This window comes from Gymnogyps californianus, chromosome 7, assembly GCF_018139145.2.
Source record: "Gymnogyps californianus isolate 813 chromosome 7, ASM1813914v2, whole genome shotgun sequence".
Lineage (NCBI taxonomy): Eukaryota > Metazoa > Chordata > Aves > Accipitriformes > Cathartidae > Gymnogyps > Gymnogyps californianus.
In genome coordinates, this window is record NC_059477.1 from 28,905,036 (window position 1) to 28,921,378 (window position 16,343).

Consider the following 16,343-nt stretch of genomic DNA (forward strand, 5'->3'; position numbering starts at 1 on the left):
TGCTGGCTTTAAAGATATGGGTATTGGACTTATTTTGGATTAATACTTAAATACTTAAGTAAATGGATATGAACTTTCAAGTGTGCCACCATCTAGTTATGGAATGATACATATATGCATCCACATAATGGTATTTCATACATACGTACATACACACATGTATACATGAGTACTACCCAGTCATGCGCTCAAGTAAAACACAAGTCAACACAAATGACAGATGGTTTTGCCAGTCCTCAGCTTCCTTGCAGGATATTGTTAACAGGTAGCTATAAACCTCTACCACTGTCTACTACCCAAATGAAAACAAGCCATTGTCCCCTAGCACAAAAGCTCAAGCTCAGATATGGTCTCCATCCTGGGTGACATCTTTATGCTTTAGACCTATTTTTATACAACCAACTCTTTCTCTCTGCTTACCAATATTCTTCTTTTGGAGGATTAGTGCCCATGAAAATCCAAGTGGTTAATAAAACAAGCACAGCAAGTCACCAAGAGCAAGAACAGGAGGAAAAACTCCCACAGGCCAGCACAATTCCTTATATTTGAGGCATGTTTTCAGGCAAGATATCATAACTGTCACTTCACATGGGGCAAAGAGAAAACTCCCCCACAGAGGCAGTTAAGAGGTATCAGAAAGTCATGTATATGATCCTGCATCTTGAACAACACTAACCTTAAATCCCATTGCAGGAGGATTGATTTTTTCTCTACCCGCTTAAACACTTACCTGATCATACTGACAAGGTTATTCTCCGTAACAGCTTATGATTGTTCAACTAATTGTCAGCAAATACAATAAAAACCACAAATTGACTTAGCAGATAGATCAAGACTTCCTTTTTTCTTCCTATGAGACAGAGTTATTTGGAAGCCACAGTAACGGAAATGCAAGCAAACAGAATTACCCCCCAATCTTTAAGTAAGCTTTTCAGTGCTACCAGTAGCAGAACACACAGAAATATATTTGGACATCATCTTTGGCTGCTGCGAGGTCAAATCTATCTTTTTCTTACCCCTTAATTTTAAGAGCACATTTAGATACTATTTGCACATTCGTACATCATTATACAGCAAACACAGGACTTACACAGATCGGGAGATACTCAGGGAAACTTGTGAATAACCCGTTTGTTAGCTGCTGCAAATCTTTTTTCCAGGCCCCCTCAACTCTTCAGGCAGCAGAGCAGTACAGTTAAATTTGATGTGGCATAATATCTGCTGTGTCAAGGTTGTAAATACAACTGCAAAGTTCCCAGTGCTTTTCATCTGGAAGGAACTCAAGGAGATTTGCAGAGCGAGTGCAGGGAGAGCACTTCCTCGCCACTTCTGCAACGAAGTCCCAGCTTCTCCTGCAGAAGGCAGCAATTGCTCTGCATCGGCAGGAATAGTTCCTCACTACCACTCCTGTGCACGCATGGACTCACATCCCTCCTTTCCCCTCATTCTTTAAAAACAGTTTCTCTAATGAAACAGATTTCAGAAAGGCTTAAATAGCCAGCCTGAAGTAGCCTTGTCTATTATTCTGAAGAATGCTAGAAGATAGTTCATCACTCAGATTTTTAATGAAATTTGGACATTTCTTCACTGTCGCCAACAAAACAGAATCACAGTTCTAGGGGCTCCGATCCCAAACTGGCTACAGATTAAGAGTCTCACCAATCACTTGTATGATTCACCGAAATATGCTTTTCCCTTGTGCGTTTCTCTCCTGACCAGACATCTTTAGCAGGCAGAACATCACTAAGTGCTAAATATGCACAGCAATACCCTTCCCGGAGTTAAGAAGCTGCTTAAGGTACTGAGCACCTGGTGAGACAGTGCTTTAATTAGTATCCGTCCTATAATAAATAGAATTAAGACAGTTTCTTCCTGACAGTCATTAGCCTGATGTAGAAAGCACTGTAGGAGTCCAGAAGATCTCTGAATTCCGCCTCTGATAGCTCGCCAAAAGTACATATTAAATGCAAATAAAATAAAATCCCCAAACCAGAACCTATTCTTCCACTATTCATAACCTGAGGGGCCAACAGAGAGTCCCTCAGTTGCCGAAGTGCTGACAAAAGCAGCTGGGATATGGAGGGTCAGGAGAGAGACCATTACAGGCGATTAAGTAAGCAATCAAGGAATCATGGTTTGATCAATTTGCAAAGTTCTCAAACTGCAGTTCCCTCAGTGAATTTGCTGTCATCATCATTACAGGACACTTTATCTTATCTCATTAGGGAATATGCCAATTGCTTCCCCTGAATTGTTTGCTAAGTATTTTTGAAGACAAAGGATGGTGCAAGGGGCAGAGACATAAAACTAATAAGTTGCAGTGAACTGGCACAGCTAGAAACTCATTCTTCATCACAAACTTTTTCTTACTAAGTGTTTTGCTTCTTCTTGACTGTCATTTTGGCTGGAGCCCAGATATACTTTTTTCAAATTAATAAGGAAAGATGTGAAGATTCAGCCATTAATAATGTGGGCAGATGCAAACAGAGGTGAACAGATGGCCCCTTTGTCACTTCAACTTTGGAAAAAAAAAGGCTATGTAGAGCTAGAAATCAGGCTAGGGGTGTTCAACTGGTATAAATCTGAAAGGATGCACAAGCTTCAGCGAAACTACAGTTATGTCTGCCAGAAGAAAATCCATCCTGGCATGTTTTCCTTTTGGTTTTATGAGAATTCCAGCAGTAAATACTAGGGAGTAGCAGAAGAAGTGGGAAAAGGCTATAAACCTCGAGCTCTAGCACATAAAACATATTCTAACTATCATGACTTAGAGAAAAGCTGTTTTGGTGGACAGTTTATTTTGTAGCTGCACGCTGAAAGTTTCACACGTCTGTATCTTAAGCATTTGGTACTGCATACTTCTAGACTGGATAGGCCATTGCTTTTAGTTCTCTTTTTTGCTATTTTATGCTGTATAATGCATCAAGGAGAAAATTATATTTGTTTTCCAGTCACTGGCAGATGCCCCCACAGACATTTCAAGTGCACCATCCATTCCAAGCTCTGCTCAACGTCTTTGCAGGCTGAACCGATTGCTTGTTTCAAAATAAAGTTATGCACTTCCATTTGCTGAAAAAGGCCCTATTACTCCAGTGACAACAACTTGAAGTTGTCTTTATGGTTCAATGAAGACAAGATCTCTTTGCAGTCATTCTTCTCTTTATGCAATCAAAAATAGCATACAAAAGTAAAAACCAGATGAACAGTCAGCTGTGACTGTTAAGACCCCAGAGCCTTAACTTTGAAAACTGCCTTCATATTTATGTTCCATTTTGTGCCAGACTTCTCTGATGTAGATGGAGATGTGGTCGTTTTGGGAACAGTAGGAAACCATTATTGTAGTTGTCATTAAAGAGTCACCAGTCATTTACGCATGTAATAGAGCCTCACTTTCAAAAAGCAAGCACCAAGTGTAATTATGGAACTGTTGACAAATGCATGCATTTTAATGTCAAACAATGTTTGCAGTAATTACACCTTTTTAATAAAGGAGAGGTATTCATCAGTTCATTCAGAGTAGAACCCATCAACAACTTTCAAGCATTATTTTTAAACTTAAAAAAAACCCCAAACCACAAATAGTGATTTTATTCCCTTCTGTGAAGCATTTTAATAGTGTTTATGCTTTCACTCCTTCAAGTTTGTTTTCAGATTTTAAAATGTTCACCAAAATGGGACCAAAACAACAAAAAAAATGTTATTTATAGGCTGCTCATGCAAAGTTTGTTTTCTCATTAAAATGCTTAATCAAACACTTTTTGAAAACGTAATTGCACAAATGAAACGTCTGTCTTCTGTCTCAAAGAAGCAAGATCAGTTTTCCTTCTCTAACCCTCCCACACTTTTTTTTTGACTAACTTTGATTTATACCAGCCATTGAAGATAAAATGATAGTTTCCAGCAATATTTGTTTCACTGAGCCAGAACCACTGAAAATCACAGTTTATGACTTTCAGCCCCTGCTGCGTTTCCTCAGGCCCTTTTGGGAACGAGCTGCACTGCCATGCAGCAATAGCACTGCAGTTCCTGCCACCGAGTTCCCACAGGCGGTAAGGATGAAGCTGTTTGCTTCACAGAGTTGCATTACGCTAGTGCTCAACGGAAAGAGATGTCAGCAGCACACATGCACCTATTGCTACCCCCCTGAAAGTATGGCTTGGACCTCACAGTCAGGTATGGCAGGTAAAAGCATTGGGGTAAACTACAGCACAAGGCAAAAACCAAAGTGTAAAAAGTGTCACGGGGGCAAAGTTTGGCTGATGGGCTATTGCTGGTAACAGTAGGCACTCCAGGAAGACAAAACAAGAAACATCTTGGCTCCAGGGTCCCAGATTTAGTGAGGGAAACTGGACATCAGAAATATCTGTTTTACTTGGTCACAAAGAGACTGGATGTCTTTTATTGCCCCCCCTTTTTTTTAATCTTTTTTTCCCAGAATCACTTATAAGCTGTAACATTGGACCCTGTGCTGACATTTTTGCAGTGCTCTTTAAGGAATTTTTTTAAAGGCTACTGCTGTGTTTCACAAAGAAATTTAAAATCCTCCCAGAGCTAGCTACTGAAACTGATGCAGCCTGAGAGCCCCATTCTTCATACCAAGAGCTGCTTCCCTAAGTACTGTATGTGCTCTTGCCTACCCGCTAGGATGGGCCGTGCTGATGGTGTTCAGGCATGCACAATACTGACGGAGTTCAAGATATCCATCTCCCAAGCCCTTATAATCCTCTGTGAAACACATATACCCAATTTCTCCCTCAGGTATCTCCTTCAGCCTTAAGTATCTCAAATTAAACTAGCTTTTCAGATCAACAACTCATCCCATCAGAGCATTCATTTTGAACCTGCTTTACTCACTGATCATAATGGCCATCTTTTCCTTTAGTTCTCACTTCTCATCTTCCCAGATGCTTAAGAAATGATTTGTCAAACTTTGATCAGCATTTATAAAATAAACACTTTATCACCAGCCAGATCAACATCACCCAATTCTACATGTTGTCTTATATCTCCTGGGATATAAAGATTCATAAGCTCAAAAATCAAAATTATGGATCTGAAACATACACATCCCATATTTTCTCAAGCCACACACACTACATCCCTAAAGAAGCGTCCTAGCAAAACTATAAATATGCACTTTGATTGATCAAGGTTCAAGCTATAGATCCATGATTCAGACTTCAATGCCAGAAAGGTCTTAAGAGATTTTAATGTCATTATAATAACCCATTTTGACCTTTTGTGTAAAATCAACTACAGAATTTCATTTTCTAATTCCTGCATCAAGACCCTTATGGCTGGTCAGCCAAAGCACATGCAGTAGCTTTCTGCACCCTGCAGTCAGGTCCGGCAGGGCTGGGGTCCCTCTTAGCTTGGCTCTGCAGTTGAAACTTCAGCCTTGATTCAATATGCTGTGAGAGCCTGGCAAGTTTTAAATATAAGCAATTTCATCACTGTTCAGCTCTCTGAGGTATCTTGAACCTGTTAATCCAACTGTTTTAATTACAGTCCTTAAACCAGAAGAGATTGTATCCCTGCTGTAGCTGAAATCTTTAACAGCACGTGGCTGAGCACAAACATTTGCAAGGTCAAACTTGCATCATTTCCAATAAAACATCCTTTTATTCAGTTTTTCACTGACTACCTGTTACTATATTGGCATTTAGCTTCCAATCTTACTTTTGCCCTAACCAGTTCACCTGCGGTCTCCATGATAGCCTTCACTAAGCACATGCTTACTGTTTCATTATGGAGCTCCCTGGCAGACAAGCCTTTAGCCGGCCTCAGTTTTCCTGAGTACTTAACAACCCCATTTCCTTTGCCCCCATGTTCCTAACTTACAAAACCTCTCCTCTCAGACCACTTCAATTTCATTTTTCACCTCCAGTTCTATTTTGGCTAACAAAAAAAACCAACCAACCAAACAAACAAAAAGACTGTTCTTTGTGCAAAGACTTGAACTTCTGCAAATAATCCCCAGGGAGCAACATATTTAAAGCCCCCTCTCTTCAATGGATGAATGAACTTGTTATTCACCCAGTAAGATGCACCCCTTACCCATATTTAAAATAGTGCTGGCTGTTGGACTCAATGCAAAGGTTACAGTGATACCCAGACTTCAGTTTTACTACTGGGAGACCAGGCAAGGTAAACCTCTCTCCTCTCCACCCAGTAGTATGTTACTGGCACAGATACAACCAAGAGCATAAACTCCAAAGCAAAAGCAATTTGTTTGGTTGGTTTTTTTTATCAGAGGACTCTGTCCTTTTCAAATTTAATGGACACCAAGATAACTTTCCTCAAAAAATAAAATTAATTAAAAGTAAACCTTCAAATTCCCAATACTTCTTTCCTACTGTACTTCCAATTACTTTGGAAATTGATCACACACATTTTACTGCAAATACTCTGATCTGGAGATTCAGAATTTGAGCTGTACTAGTTATGATTACCAAAATGAATCCTGTAGTATTGCTGTTTCTAGATTGGATTCTCATAATCTAATAAAAGTAGTGGATAATTTTCAATTTCTCAGAGGGAGATAAAATTTTATGGTGATATAATAAATAAAATACATTAAAGAGACCTAAAGAACTTTAATACTTGATTTCACTGGGAGGTGCTGACACTGTCCACTCCACAGCTAAAATGCAGCAGCGAGATGCATGTTGCTTTTACCACCTCTAACAATTGCACAGCCATGAAAAATTGTAGGCAGAATACTTACCGCCAGATCATTTGGGACTCATTTAATTGCTTTATAATTCTTTGCACCTTAGATACAAAGAGTAATAATAACCCCTGTAATTATTATTATTATTATTGTATTCTGAGGTGAAAACTTATGTACCGGTTAGACTGGAAAGGCCAGTAAGAGCTGGGGATTCAGTTTGGATCTGCAACCAGCCCTGGACTGACCTTGGACAAATTGATACACACAAATGCTGACACAGACCGAATTAAGCATTCTCACCAAAATGCTCAGAGCTCCTGGAGGCAGATTGGAGATGACTGTTTCACCCTCTGCTTGTATACCTCAGGCCTGACAGATTTGTTCTTACAGACTCAGAGTAATGAGTGTTCAATCAAGGATTTTTCTAAATAACAAATAAAGCAACATGCAATGGGAGGTTTCTTCTTCTCTTCTCTTTCCAACAGCAGAGGGATTAGTACAGGCAATGAACTCCGGGAATGATCGTCATTCTCACCCTTATAATACAATTGTCTTGTTAAATGCCAGAAAATGAAATCTGTACTCTCAAAACCTGGATTTTGACAGCTCTGCTGTTGACAGACTAATGCAGTCTCTGCTGTGATGTGCCTGGATGACAGATGGCTTATTTTTCCTTTTTCAAATATGTATTTACTCATCTGATAAAGAATGTATTATTTCCATAGATAGCTTTAAAATGACTTTTACCACAACGTCACCTAGATGGATGTTTGGGAGGGATCCTTCCATTACACTTGGGGATCAGACAATCTCCTACTATCCAAGCTAAGGTTCCCCCTGGCTGAGGTACGAAAGGTCATGTCAGCCCGTCCTCCCCTGTCGCTTCCCCGCTGAGGTTTGAAGGCGGTTCTGTCAGTCACATACCCCAGCAGCCCCTGCCCGGTGCTGGTGCAGGGTGACCTGCAAGTCCTGCTGCTGCAAGAAAGCAGTCAGGGAGACCTACAACATTTTAAGAGCAATGTTGGAGGGAAAGGAGAAATCGAAGACTTGAAGGACACTCTGCAAAGCATGGTATTTCAGCCTTGCTCTTGAAAGTACTGGCACCCCTGTGGTGATGGTCACATCTGACACAGGCAGGCTTCAAAAGGGACTGAGTTAGCCCCACACACACTCTGTTCTGCAGCAAAGTCCCAAAGTGGAACATTCTCTGCGTTATTTATAAGAAAATGTCAAGTAAAGGGAAAATTTTTTTTTACGTGAACACCACTGAGAATGTGGATGTACAATTTACAGATACACAAAACTGAAGGGAACACATTAATAAGACAGTAACTTACTACAAAACAAACAATGAAAATTCATATGCCAGAAGCATGGTGTGAACAAAAATATGCAGGAACACCAAGTACAGTACTGAAGGCTTGATATGAATATTAAATGTGTTTTGTTTAGTCAAAGAACACCAATGTGTTTAAATACATGTGGAAAAAACCTATTCCAAGAATCTCAGACAGGGAAAAAAATGGCTACTCAGGACATGCAAATTACATGACCAGACTCACTGTTAGACATCTGGCAGACTGAAACTCTCTGAACCTCATTTGCCCAGCCAGCAAACTATGTACGCATCTCCCTACCTTGGAACAGGGGAGAATTACCAAATCCATGGCTGGTGCTTTAAGGTGCAGCTCCAGTACTGCTAATGATCTGGCTGAAGCTATATTAAGCTTTTCGGATCAAAAATGATATATGTGGTAAGCATATTAATATTAAAAAATACATTTTCAAAGCCTGAAGTTATGTTAAGTTTATGTCATTTCAATGACTACATGACATTTCCGTTATTGGATGGATCTTTCCTCCAGCAATTACCTAGGCCAATAAGACACATGCCTGTATGTGCAAGATAGATCATACACCAAAGCAAATACCCAGAATTAAATTACATTCTGTTAATTATCATCCTTGCAAAGCTTTAGGACATGTTGACATCCCCAAAACATGAAGAATAAAACCATTATTTTATATTTCTCATCATCTTTTATATCAATGTTCAGCACTCTTCGGAATAAAAAAATACACCCAAGACTAAAGGCCATCTGAAAACTATCATATATAAAAATAATAGAAATACAGAAGGGGAAGATGAGGCTTTCTAAGGGACTAACATAACTCATAGAAAGAGGAGATTACTAATCATTACCTTGCAATAAAGTTATAACATTCTGTATCTCAGGGCCATTTTACACTGGTCTACTGCTTTCACTATCACATGATAATTACAAGGAGAATTAATAGTATGAGAGAGATGACTATGCAGGTTTTAAACTATGACCTTTCAATTAAAAATATTTTGTATATATACACACCTGTAATTCCTCTCCCTCTGTTTCTCTCTCTCTCCACCTATAATTCTGATCTAGCTTCAGTTGCCTACTGTATGTCTAAGCTAAGACAGCCTCCCTTTATAGATGACAGACACTGGCATGTTTCAGAGGTGGTCCATGAACTTACCATGGACACCCTATCTCACAGTGAGATTAGTCAAGTTCTGAAAATAGCTCACACACTGTTATATATAGAGAACAGACCACTATCTTAGATTAGATATCACAGTATCAGACAGAAAATACAGATGAGCTGAATCCCACCCAGGCCTTTTTCCCAAGCTGTGTACTAACATCAGCGTTTCTATCTAAAAGAGGAAAACAGAAAACAAACATTACATTATTGTCTATTTTGCTATGGTTCACATGTGATTACATAAAGGATCCTCTCCTGTCTATCTGGATTATATCAGACTACTCCAATACTTGATGGATCAGTAGGCTACCCACCACACTGTAGAAAGGGGGAAAGTATCTATCATTAAAAAGGCTTCAGCTGAGCTAATCTTCCAACCTATTTAAATGCAAGCTGTGTGACGCACATTTAAAAGATAAACCAAAAAGCAAAACCATGCATTTTACAGACTCGAAACAAGATTGTATCCTCAAAGCACTGTCTTAGCTACAGATCAGCTCAAGTAGCAGTAAGCAAACAGTAGTTTCAAAGGAAAGAATCCATACCATTTCAGCAGACGATACAGATCACACACTTTCTAATATACCTGCAAACTGGATCTTATTCCCAACAGAGGTGGAGAAACTAAGACACAACAAAACTCATACATGAGCAAATGTAACTCACCTACTGGTGGCTTAACATAGGGTTACTCCATGACTCCTAGTTTCCCCAAACTGCGGGCAGTGAAATGGGTACCTGGGGACAGTCAGCACAGGTTCTACATTTCCCATCAAATTGCATGTCCACATGCATTTGTGACAGCAAGGTACTAGCACATGCTTTGGAGTTTCACAGCCACAGAGAGTACAGAGATGAAAACACAATTGCCAATCAGTGCTGTGACTAGCCAGCAAGATGATGTGAACTGCACTGGAAGCTAGAATGAGGAGAGGTAAATCCAAATCCTCTTTTGCAGTTGGAAGGGAAAAAAAAAAACCAACAACCCACAAAAAAACCTCCAAAAATACTTGGAAGGTATGGATAATATTCCACATGTGGCAGCTTGTGAAGAAGGATTAACCGTTACTGAACAGAGAAATGGACTTATGCATCAGGCAATAAGCTATGCAAGAAAGAAACAACCTGTTTAGAAAACATTCAGACTCTTCCCATATGTTACTGAAACCCTGAAAACACCAATGGGTTTTAGCACTATTTTACTTGTATTTACAGCTAAATTCAGAGAAGAGGAGGAGAACAGAAGCAGGACCAGATGAGACTGCAGGGTGAAACTTGTCTGCCACAGAATAGCTGTTTAACAGAACACGACCCTACATCCTTTCAGTGGTGGACCCTCATCTGGATCAGGTAGATTGCCACACCTTCTGTGACAGTTTAGGAGCTTTCAGGATCAGAAGGGATTCTGAGTAAGCAGGTGGATACCTGAGGTTTGCAGAAAATTGACTGCCTCTAGGAAGATTATATTAAGGCCTTGTCTAGACCCAGCTAGTTCTTTATATGTTTCTTGAGATGCGCCCTCTTGCTTCATCCACACGTCTTGAATTTCAACTGCATCCATTTTCAGTCATGACAGACACAATCTTGTCCCATATATCTGACATGGTCATGCAAACAAACGTTGTCCCAGTTGTGTCTTCTATCAACTTACTGTTCTGCCCTGCCACTGTCTACTTCCCCTCTGTGGCATAAAATGCAAACTATTTATCTTTGCTTTTCATGGCATATTTCCAACCTATCTACCTGTCATGACTCTGGCATTTGCCCTGTCAAAAATGTCAAACTCCTCTGGCCAGAGCCTTGTATTTTTCAAACAAGCACATTATTGCTTTCTCCCATGTCACTCCTTCATGCCTGCGAACATTCAATGTCTTCCTCTTTTTAATCTCTACCTTATGACTTTTTCCCTACAAGAAAGCCTAGCAGTAATTATGTACCTGGTAGACTGAAACTGCCACCTATGATGCTGACGAAGACTTTCTGGCACTCCACCACCTGTGCCAGCATGTTTTTTCCCCTCAGAAACTTAACTGCAAACTCTTTGGAGCAGGGATAGCCTGTATTGTTAGCTGTTCCTCACAGCAGGATCAAGTGTGGTCCATGAATACTTGGAAGAAACCAGTAAGATTGCTTATATATCAACCACAACGTGTATTTCAACACTTTACAGATGATGACAGTAAGCTAGGGACAATGTATCTTCAGATGTCAGTTCTTAAAATGGTAAGGTCTCCCAGTCTGAGCTAATAAAACATAAATCAATTAATTCTGGTTTGCAGATGCATGAGATGTCGTTCTTCCTGAAAACACGGCAAGGAATTTTTACATTGCTCAACCAGTGGTACCCACCTCTTACAAAAATCACACTAAAAAGAGGCAAAAACCACACTGATGCAACTCAGACAGAAAAGAAATCCATCTGACAATGAAACTATTCACACTGTGTTTGACTTGCAGCAGATTGCCAGTTAAATCTTTCCACTGTTGCTGCACAGACTTGGGTCTGAAGGGCAGTTTAATAAAAGAAATAGCCTCCTCAAAGTGGTATAACTTCAATTTCAGGCCTGTCAGCCTCAGTGTTCTAGTAAAAATCAAAATCTGTTGAGATAATGTTTTAAACCTTAAGAAATTAGATGTTTCACTTTGACAGAACTACACTGAATTACATGATTGGAAGAGTTGCCTGTACATTGAGGATATTCTGGAGTTATGCTGTGATCAGATCTGCAGCTTTCATTCACCTGCTACAAGGTACTCCTGTACGTCAACCACTATCAGCTGAAAGCGATAACGTCTCTTGTTCTGCAGGTTTCTTATCAACAGTCTGCATTTGCCCACCGGCTTTGAAATGGTTTCATTGCACATTTCAAGCACATGAATGCATTTCTCCAGACTAATGTTGCTGTTTATCAGCGTTGCTTGGCTTACAGGGCAGCTGGCTCTACAATCTAGCTGGAATCAAATTAGCTGTTGATAATATGGTTGTAAATAAGCTGAGCAGCTAAATAGCCGTACATCACATGTGTGCGCAGCTTGATCTGCTGGAAAGTCTTAACACAGGATCTTCCTGAGAAACTTTTCAGAGTAGTTTTTACATCAGTAAACCTTAAATAACTGCAGCCATGTATGTGCCTTTGAAAGCGCAGACACGAGTCCACAGAAGCAGGAGGCTTCACGAGCTCCATGCAAATGTCTGTGGGGAAAACTAGTCATGAACCAGTCCTCTGCAGTAATGAGATGGTCTCCTTTGGACACAAGCCACACTGAGCTGGCACAGACCTAGTGAGCCTCAGGCCCTGAGCTAATATGAGAGCGCAGATGTAGCCCAGAGGTTAGCATCCCTAATCGCCTTTGACGGTCAATAGCGACAGGCCTCTTCCTTCTCCAAGGAGCCTCTCCTGTCTCACCAACAAATTTGGCCATCTAGTTTTGTACCACCCATCAGCTGGTGTAAATACGCTGTTATGGCCTCAATCACTGTATGTATTCTGGGTTGGGTTTGGGGGTTTTGAAGAGGGGTGATGCCTTTTGGAATGACAAAAACATTGGACAAAAAGTAAAGCCTCTTTTCAAAACTATAAACTCAGCATTTTTCTTCCTATCCTTCATCTGGCTTGGCATGATTTCTGCACCAAACCCTTAGCTTCCTTTGTGCTTACAATGTAGAGTTCAGGTGACGAATCTATGAATAGACCTCTCAACAGCCTCTTCCGTCAGCTGCAGACCCCACACCACAAATGATTTCACCGTTAATTAGCAAACCATTAAAGTCTCCAGAATTACAGTACGGTTGCCAATATTCTCAGCTTCAAACCACTAAGTACCTTTTCTTCTCTTCTGCTTTTTAGCTTAACAGGCTAAAAAATGCATCTCTCATCAATCTCATCCTATCTGTGGTCCAAGTGCTCATCAAACACCTGGAGTGGTCATAGTTGTATTCCTGGAATTGTTATTCTTACTCACTCTTTTTTTCTCTTTATTTTCAGTGATAGAACAGGAAGTTTACCTTCATTTTTTGTTCTCCCTTTTAGTAAGCTGTATGAACAGGCTTTATTTTGGCTTCCTCTTTCTCTCTCTATTTTTTATTAGAATTCCCAGCATGCTGTGCCTCTACTGTTTGACACTTCTTTTTTTTTTTTAAATCTTTAAAACACCTTAATATTCCTTTTGCTGTGGATTTCAGTAGCTGAATGCTTCATGTACTGCCACTGTTTCAGGTACTGTATCCTTGCTAATAGCAGCCCAAATAATAGTTCAGCAAAATTCCAAAATTATAAACTGTTGAAAACTGGGTTCTTGAACATGAACTTTTGGATAACCTAAAAACAAAGAAGCTCATGGTGCCAAAACTGACGTACAGCCCCAAACACAGATTAAAATCACCCAGCTCAGCCCAGATAAATTCAACTAAATGTCTAATGACCAATGTGTCTACGATATGTATGTAACATAAATGAATTTAAGATTCTCCAAATCAATGTATAATGTGAGAAAAAAATGTGGAAAATTAGTTAAAATAATCTGGGTTTGTTTTCTCCAAAATATTTGTCAAGAAACATGCATATTTGCAAATGGATTCCTGTGTGTTCCCAGCCCAATTCTTGACCTGTTCGAACCATGTCAGGACATGCTACATCCTGTAATACAATATGACCTCTCACAAAGCTCCGCTCTAGTTTATGTGCACCTTGACATGCTAGCTGTAGTAGAAAACATTGTACGTGTGGGTTTACTTACAGTTATGACAGGTAGCTCCCATGTAGCCTGTATCATTACAATCACAGTAAAAGGTGGTCCAGGACTGAGAGCATTTTCCTCCGTGTTCACAGTAGTTGGGTAAACATCTAATTGGAGACAGTTTTAAAAAGATGCAATTAATTATAAACACTTCTGTAAAAATAATGTGCTGGAAAAAATAATTATAAAACTGTCTCAATTCCTCATTCAGGCAAGAGTTTCCTAGGGCTGTATCACTGTATAATACCTGAAATAATTACTTATTCCTCTGATCTGTGATTCACTTCAAATATAAGCACTGAAGACAACAACATTTAATGTATCCAGCAAGTAGGTAAAGATCACTCTCGATAAAAACATTCCACTTGTCCTCCACTTGTTAGCAATTAAAATGTCACAAACTTTCTGAGCAAAGAGAAGGATGAGTAACAGGTGAAAATGCTATTGAAATCTTGTTTCAAAGGAGAATCCCCTGTTCTCTGATTAAACAGGCATCATTGTTATAGAAATTAGGCTGTTACATTTGTGGTAACACAAACAGTATGAAAATCTCAGAAGTGAGAGGAAAAATATGCTTCAATTATGAGTTCTGTATTCTCTCTTCTTTCCCTCATTTTAGTTGGTATGTCTCTAAAGTACTATTGTGAAGCCAATTATTAAAAGAAGAAAGAAGCACAACAGCATGCAGCTTGAGAACTGAAGAGAAACAAAAGCTGTGGGAGATAAATTCAACCTCCAGGACAAGAAGTGAATGCCAATCTGAACTACATCCGTGTAAACTCAGGCAGTGCAATGAAGTTACACCAGCCTAAATGGAAACAGAGATTGTGCCATTGTTTGCCTTTTCTTTCCTTTTTTTTTCCCTTACTGTATATTAGATCATCTCTTTTACACTGTATGTTTGACTTTTGAAAAATGAGCAACTTGTTTGTACCACTGATTCAATTGTGATGGGTGGGTGGATAGAAAACAGGCAATCAATTTATCTCATGCACACCAGCACTCCATTAGGATTTGCTTTGCTGTAAATTGAGCTTCAAACCCCTTTTTATGGCCCAGATCTTTCAGTGGTGTTAATGGTGAAGTCACTGAGGCTACTTAGATTTGTAGTAGCTGAAGACATGATTTTATTGTAGTTCATCTCATCCTTAGGAAATGTTTTTTCATTCAAGTGTGCATATTGCCTTTAACTGTGGCTTTCAGTCTGTTTCTTCTAGAATTCTGACAATTCATTCAAACGCATTTCATGTGTGCAAGCAGAAAACCTGTATGTCACTAATGGCCATAATCTCCACCAGTCTCCCGAGCCCCACCAGCCAAGCATTAATCAACTTCCTTGAGTCCAAGGCTGTTTAGAGCTGCTGAACATTGACAACCCAAAGAAACCTGTGTATGTGTATAGAGGCCTATCAGACTAACCTCTCGTCCTCAATATGCTGTATGCAAGTACATGCATACATACATATACTCGTCTGTATAAGTGTGAGTCTGAGATTTGTTCTAGAACTCAGGGTTACATAATCACTATTTATACCATCATACATAAAATTATAAAGATCATATAAAAATATTAATATGAAAGATTAATTCATTTTTATTAATGCTTACTCAATTATTATAGTTATTTATTATTCAAATATTAGAGACATAAGGAATTCAAGAAGAAAGTATGTTATTTATAACTATCTGTAACATCTGTTAAAACAATTGTAAGATATATTGGTCTTATAAAAATCGTTGTTATGGCTTCTATTAATCATTGGGCTCAAATACAGAATGAGGAAAGAGAATGGGAAACGCATGCCTGGTTTTCCAGCTCACCAGGGAGCTTTCTTCAGAGCTGTGGAGTACACCTTGTTTCTAAACCAAGAAAGAAATAAAGGGGAAGACCAAAACTGTTGGGTTTGCCCCAACCTTACAGGGCAGGAAGTCTGAGAAGGGATGAAATTTTGGCTTTTAATGGTATGCTGGGAAATCATCTAACAGAGCCTAACACCCTGCTGGTACAGTGACAGCCCAGCCAGCCCCTCTGCCATTACATCTACTCCTGGCAATGCTGAAGAGAGATTTAGAGGCTTTGGGTCGATGCTGAAGAAAGCAAGAGCAGCCTACAGGATGGCACAAACAGGACTGGCTGGTGCGTGATCTGCACCCAGCGACGCTCTGCAGGACCATGCCAGCTCCCTCGAACCAGTAACCCCCCAACAGCTTCGTCCCAGAGGCTGCAGGAGAAACACAGTGGTTCAACAGCTCTATACATGAATTTTGTCTGTAAGAGCAGATTTGCTCATATTTGTACTTTGGTCATGCCTGCCCTTGCCCTCAGCGTATTGCCTTTACTTCTACCTGCTATTTGGTGATAAACATTCATTTATGTCACCTGTACAACAGCAGTAGTTATATTCACATC

The 16,343-nt window shown here is 39.7% G+C and overlaps 1 protein-coding gene across 1 annotated transcript in view; it reads right to left on the reverse strand.

Annotated features, from left to right (window-relative positions):
- The window catches only part of CNTNAP5 (contactin associated protein family member 5), a 295,463-nt gene that overhangs the window by 99,034 nt on the left and 180,086 nt on the right, over nt 1-16,343 (reverse strand). The window contains exon 11 of the mRNA XM_050899801.1: nt 13,934-14,040. Within this exon, the coding sequence (XP_050755758.1) occupies nt 13,934-14,040 (107 nt within the window). The remainder of the gene's footprint in view (nt 1-13,933; nt 14,041-16,343) is intronic.